Source organism: Achroia grisella, unplaced genomic scaffold (assembly GCF_030625045.1).
Source record: "Achroia grisella isolate CSIRO2021 unplaced genomic scaffold, CSIRO_AGI_Agris_v1 utg544, whole genome shotgun sequence".
Classification (NCBI taxonomy): domain Eukaryota; kingdom Metazoa; phylum Arthropoda; class Insecta; order Lepidoptera; family Pyralidae; genus Achroia; species Achroia grisella.
Genome location: NW_026712929.1, coordinates 746,300 through 753,308, shown reverse-complemented (window position 1 = coordinate 753,308; position 7,009 = coordinate 746,300). Strand labels below are relative to the sequence as shown.

Here is a 7,009-nt window from a genome sequence, read left to right as displayed (position 1 = left end):
GTTTTACACTGAATTTCAAACATACAAAAGGTGTGTTTAAGTAGTAGTATTTTCTCTAGAATATTGCTAAGGTATAGGCGTTCTACCGTGATGCCGGCGGAGAAAACTTCTCCAACAATTAGAGAATATATAAGAAAACCATCCCTTGGTTTGCATTGGTTCCCCTGTCCAATTCAAACAGGGTTTCAAATTACGATAGCTTGAGCCGAGGTTCAAATCCTTAGCGGTGTCTTCAGACTAAAGTTGTATCAATAACAACTGTTACATAAGTCCTTCCGCGGGTTTTGAGTGCCATTTGCACTCGATCTCTATTATTCGGTGAAGCTGTAAAAGGCTAGCTGTGGCCAACAGCATTAGAATAGGGCGAAAAAAAATGCAAGCAGTAAATGGATATAATTTTACCAAATTATCGCATTTGAAATACAAATCTAGCATAGCATCAGGAGTCAGGAGCATCTTACTCCGTCATTGTAGGCGGACATTTAGGATAACAATGAACATATCAAATAATAGATAGTAGAAATATAAATTAGATTTTACTTGATAGTTATCAATAATACTATTATAAAACTAAAATAACTGAACGCGTATAGTTTTTAAACAGATGTTGCCTCTACCGCTCCTCGCAGTGAATTGAGACAACTTTTCTGTTCATTACGCGGACTCCATACAGTGCCATCTAGCTGTCATAACCGGAAATTGCGACAGATATGTATTTATTGATTTTTATACATATGCAAAATATACAATGACTATAGAACCATTCAGAAAATTTGAAGTTTAAGCTTTTAAGATTGGTACATAATTTATTATCGTCCAACTTCAATCGCTGCCTATTTTCAATTATTGCGCTATTTTAATAATATTTCCTTGGTACGATATCATATCTAATCATACACTATCGTGACGTAGAATGTACCAACGATATGAATTTGTTACAGACAAATTGCTGAAGCTACATAGACAGATTCAGTGTTAAACAGTAATATTTTGTTTAATTCTATTCAAAAAGTGTATAAATCACAACCATGTCATGTAAGTATAATGATATATACAGTTATTATAATAAAATATAGCTAGAATTGTATAATGAATACAAAAATTGCGACGCAAAATGATTAGATAAATTGGATATTACAGGATAGTAATAACACCTATAGCTGTTATGATAACTTAAAAAAAAACATTTTGCATTTTTATTTTAAAAATGCAAAATGTTTTTTTTAGTTCAGAAAAGGAAAAGACTGTCTTATGTCTTATGTCCTATCTCACTAAAGGATCAGATATATTGATCATACTAATCTAAAAGACCTACTATAAATTGATTTATTGTCATTATTTTGAGTTCCGTACTTATATGTATATGCACTGTCCTATTTATTTCTCCCGTATATTTTTTATTAATATTACATGTTGATATTAAATATAATATTTTTTTTATCATATTTCTATAAACTGGTAGTAACAATAAATCTATATCGCTTCTTGAACAATTTTTTCATTTACTAAACAATGATTATTGACCATACTACTTAAGACCTTAAGGGTGGACTTGGTAATAGATGTTTGTAATAAAGAATAATTACTTTAATTTTAAAAATAATAATTATTTTTAAAATTAAAGTAATTAATCTTAATACAGAATATTATATATCAAATTAATCTTCTTTAATTAATTTGGTATATAATATTTTCTACTAAAAAATAATATTTAGTCACATGAGGAAATTGAAAGTACCTATCTATTTTTTTTTATGTATCTGGAATGGCAAACCGTATTCTCACCCTTCAATCGAATCAAACTTTGACACCATGCTTTGTAGACTTGGCGGCTGAAATAGTCGAAACAAATGTGCTCACACATGCGATTGTTTTGTACAGCCTAAGATTATACTGTATAAACAGATACAATTTTCAAATTTTCAGACCCACCGCCATCAGGTCCCCCGCCTCCATATAGCCCGTATACTGGTCAACCAGCATACACTACTTACGCTTACGCTCCCACACCGGTTTACATGCCCGTGTATCCACCTCATGTGGCTGCCGTGCCTCAACCTCAGCAACCACCGAACTCCACATACGTCACAAATGTTTATCAGCAACCCACACCGGAACCAGTTCGGGTCGTCGAACATACTGGAAGTGAGTACCTAAACGTGGATGCTTAGCAGAAAAATGTAATTAATTTATTTATTATTGTATACGTTCTAATGTGTTGAAAATGTTAATTTGAGCAGATGTGTGATATTTTACACTCAACTCTAAACTCGATTCTATGAAGCAAAACATTTGTATTCATGAGTATGGTGTTTATATCGATCTGGATGTTTTTTATGTATGTTTTCTTATATTGACAAAAAAATGTTTAATTATTTTCAAAAGTTCTCAAGTAAACATGACAGCTTATCTTAGGGCTAGACGGTATTCTGTGAATTATGCTGGTTTAGTTTTGTTTTATTATTAACTCTAGGGGACGGAATCTGATTTCATTGCATTTAAATATGCAATTAACACATGAAAAGTGTGGTTGTAAATATAGAATTTCCCTATTTAGATGGAGAAGAAAAGGAATATTCACAGTTCAAAACCAGGTTCAATAAAGAACAAAGATAGTTTGCCAAGGCAAAGTTTGTATGTAGTATTTAAGATTTCAGGTATCTGTAAATACCATATATAATATTGCACACAAAGTATCACCAGTCAGTCAGTAATAATGAATAGCAATAAATCAGTAATAATAAAAATGATTGTAAATTTCAGGTATTGAATGGATTCCGGCTTCGACGACGTCATTTCAACATCTTCGAGCGCTAGAGGTGGGCAGATATTGGATCATTAGAGCACACCATGACCGAGAATTAATTCCAGGAAAACTACACCCTGGAAATAAAGCAGCGAATGTACCTTACGGTGGAAGAGAAGTGCCAGTATATAATTTTGAGGTAAATAATAAAATTAAATATTACAAAATCAATTGCACTAATAATTCTGTAATAATGACCCTGGACATATACAAATCTCAAATGATTTATACGGTTTGGTTTTCTAGTAATATTTTGTGTACTTACACCAAGAATTTGCAATCATGTCAATCTTGTGCAAAAAATAGATGCCAATCTAATTTTTTGCTAGAAGGTACATATTACTTAAAATATAAATATCGTTTTAAGAAAATATTTTTCAATTTTAAGTATTACGAATAAATTATATTTTTGATGATTGCGGGTTCGATTGCTCACATGATACTAACATTTGTATATATATTATATTTGTATATAATATGTTGTTTGTATTAGTCTGGGTGTTTTTATATATATTATTTAAGTACTTCTGTCTGCTATTTTTCATGTATATTTGTTGTAGAAATATGTAGTAAAACTATTTATGACTGGATAAATGTATTTAATGGTATGATGGTAGAGAGTGAAGTGACATAATATAATTTTGTTTTTATAATTTTGATTAGAGAATACAAGAAATCTTTAAATATATCAAAAGGGTTTCTCAACAATATTATTAATCGGATTCCTCGCTGTGTAAGTTCTCATTGTACTTTGTTGTATTTTTTATTTTAGTTTAGATTTAAATACATATAACTGGCCTCAACGTTTAAAGGACGATTTTGCAGCCAATTTTGAAGATAATTTTGAATAATTAATACGTTATAATGTTTTCATATTATTGTTTAAACTAACACACATTACAGTAATAAATGTTATAACATGCAATAGAAAAAATAACGATTTATCCTTGTAACAATATTTATGGCAAATCTCAGTATAATGTACCTGTATTTTTTATGAAAATAACAAACTCAGGATCCAAACCACGAGCAACAGAAAGTAAGGTAGCACGTGAAACTAATATTATTATTGGTATTGGCAGATCAGTTGGAATCATCGGTATTCTAGTTGTATGAGCTAGTTGCCCAGCTGCCGTGGCCCGTGCCGGTGGTAATGATCGCTACAATTAAATTGTTCTTTAATTCCTTAGTAAGCAGCCTCATCCTATTGCACAATGCACATGTTCCATGGGCTTAAATTTCTCAAAATCATGATTGGATCATGCTTTTGAGAAAATCCGATTTTTGACGTTAAATCGTATGGTAGCAGTCCAGAAGGGTTTAGTAAAAAATCCTGTCGATAATGAACTGTGTCTTCGATATTTGTTACGCAGTCAATAGATTTGTAAGTTTTTATTTGTCCGGGAACTTTTGGAATAATTAGATTATTTCGTCTTAGGTAACACCCTAATAATGAAAGCCTTTTTCGTGCAAATTGCAAGTCAGGGTAGCATCTAGCAAAATTCCTAATTTATGGACGATTTGACCTAGAGACTCATCCAGAAATATATCAAAATTTCTGTTTAAATTTGGAGTGGGAAAAATGCCTTCCCCAAGTTTAAGCAGTTGATGTGGGAAATCATTATATGTGGTTTCATGAAGATAAGCTCTCATATTCGTACGTAATTTTAAACTTTCAATTAAAGTCCATAAGGGAGACGATGTTAATGACAGAGTCTGTCAGAAATCTCCGGCAAATACAAAAATAATCCCGCCCATAAGAGTAAAGGTGTTTCTAAGATCTTTAAAGATTATATCCAAAGCCTCTATGGCTGATGGTGCATTCATTCCACATAATCAATGAGGCGTCTTGTAATAATTTATTAAAGGCCCTATTTTCTGGATATGTATACAAATAACATGTAGATTGTTGCTCCATCCTTTCCATCTAGTTTTTCCATCCTTTAAGAGTTGCAATTCCTGACGATGCAACTGCTATCGCTATCTTCCCTGATTGTATTATCTTAGCAAGTATCCCCCACCGTACCCTACATCGCATGTGGTTTATAGTTAACAGAGCAGGTTATTTTTACTAATACTTACGTTATTAAATACGTGATATCTTTCGAATGGAAAGTCCGAATTGAATAATTCAAAAAGTTATATACAAGTATTGAAGCAGTCGTTGAATTTATTTTGATAAGGATTAATATACATAGATACAAAATACAGAGCGTGTTTTCTAGCGGCGACACTTCAATTAAATTTATAAACAAAAAAAACACTTATTGTGACGTAACTATAATAGATAGACACATGCCGTCGTGATACTTTTTATAGATAATGATGTGCTCTGCAAAGTTGTAGTACATCATTTTGTTCTATCATCAATAGTTTTCGCAGCGCACGCGGTGCGGTATTTTTTGTGTAATTTTTTACACCTTGGGTTACATTATTGGAGGTTTCGTAAGGATCCCTAATTTTTTTTTGGAAATATATGGCCTATGACACTCAGGGATAGTGTAGCTACCTAATGGTGAAAGAATTTTTCAAATCGGTCCAGTAGTGTCGGAGCCTATTCAATACAAACAAACTTATCGTTTTTACAATATTAGTATGAAGTATGATAAATTTTAGAAGGATTCATTTGAATATTAATATTATTTCAGGTGTTGTGTGCTAAAGTTAGTGATGTGCGCTGGCTGCCATGCAGCGGCGGCAAAGTACCTCCCGGAGCTATCGCCGCGGGCCACTCACAAAACGGCGAACAACTATATGTCGCCAAAGCAAACCATAGACTCAATGTCATCCCTGGCAAAGTAAGTTGAACAAAATATATCACAGTTATTCTCACACAGGTTACAGATTATTCACAGTTAATAATGTTACGTAAAACTTAGAATTTAAATAAATTAAGGCTAAAATATATCAAACTAAAATTATTGTTATTATTTTCTTGCAGGTACATCCTAGTCACAAATGCTGCTACATTTCTTACATGGGATCGGAAATTGCCTGTCAATCATATGAAGTTTTATGTAAAATGTATGACTAACTGACGGACACGGCCCAAAATCATGTTTCTTTGATTTGCGTTTTTGGTTATACCTGTACACATATATACCTGTATCATCTATTCTTTTTAAATATACTTTCATTTCAAGTGATTAATTATAAAATGTATTTGAAAGATAAATTTCTTCTAATATGTATACAAACATAAATATCAAAATGAACATGGTTGTTTTTTTAAATAGTTACCTAATATTTTTTATGGTTATTGTTTCTGTGTAATATTGGTTTTCCTTATAAAAAAATATATATCTGTAATGTCTGTACCCTATTGCACTAGCTGTGGTCACGAGCTGTCTTAACAATATAAAGAATGTATATTAAACACCAAACTTTAAAAATATATTTTGTTTCAAATACTGAAATTGAAAAAGTATTATCTATTTATGTATATTTATTGTATAGATCATACCAAACATTCCTTTGGGTGTCTCGAGGTCTCTGTTTAAGGTTATTAATATTATGTTTAATGTCCTAGGTATTTTATTGAACACGTGTTGACATAAGTCAACGAAATCAGTCACACAATGAACAACCGCAATGTAAACTGATGACAGTTATTATACTTTACTTTTGTATTTATATATATATAAATAAATAAACATTTAAATGAGTGCAAACAACTCATGTCATGCTCTTGAAGAGTTTGGTACGCTGAGCACACACTCTATCATAGGATGTGCTGCACTGTTTTAAACCTCGACATCAGCAAGATCGACTACAATCCTATCATTATCATTAGAAGAACTCTATAAAATTTAAATAACTCAAGCGGATGTAGACAAAAAAGTTAATAAAAGTATTTTTTTTTCATGATTCGAACAAAGAGGACGAATTAATTTTTGAAATGTGTTTTTCCTTCAATGTTTAATTAAAATAAAAATATATTTTAAAATTAATTTTAATATTTTAAATTTCAACAAACGCAGCATTTCAAAATCTAAACACATATTCGACCAAATTATTAGTTATTATATACTTATATAAAACTCAATTGAAATAATATTAAATGTTATTTTAATTATAGAAAATCATTAGGATCGATTATAAAGGTGTACTTGGATTTTTCTAACAGGTATTTATTTCAATCTTAAAAAATAAATATAAAACATAAAGTTATAGCTAATTTCGATCATTGAGTGACCACTGACT

General features: G+C 31.1%; 1 protein-coding gene across 1 annotated transcript; it reads left to right on the top strand.

The window, feature by feature from the left end:
- The first annotated feature begins 936 nt into the window (after positions 1-936).
- On the top strand, positions 937-6,004 carry LOC131847895 (uncharacterized). The gene is made up of 5 exons (XM_059197592.1): positions 937-1,035; positions 1,927-2,145; positions 2,764-2,945; positions 5,455-5,604; positions 5,748-6,004. The coding sequence occupies exons 1-5, from the start codon at positions 1,029-1,031 to the stop codon at positions 5,838-5,840; spliced, it is 651 nt and encodes a 216-aa protein (XP_059053575.1). The 5' UTR covers positions 937-1,028; the 3' UTR covers positions 5,841-6,004.
- The last annotated feature ends 1,005 nt before the right edge of the window (positions 6,005-7,009 follow it).

Excerpts from the sequence above, each read along its gene's own strand:
- LOC131847895 (XM_059197592.1), top strand. Across the intron at positions 2,946-5,454 it reads TGCCAGTATATAATTTTGAG|GTGTTGTGTGCTAAAGTTAG; the intron begins GTAAATAATAAA and ends ATATTATTTCAG. Across the intron at positions 5,605-5,747 it reads TCAATGTCATCCCTGGCAAA|GTACATCCTAGTCACAAATG; the intron begins GTAAGTTGAACA and ends ATTTTCTTGCAG.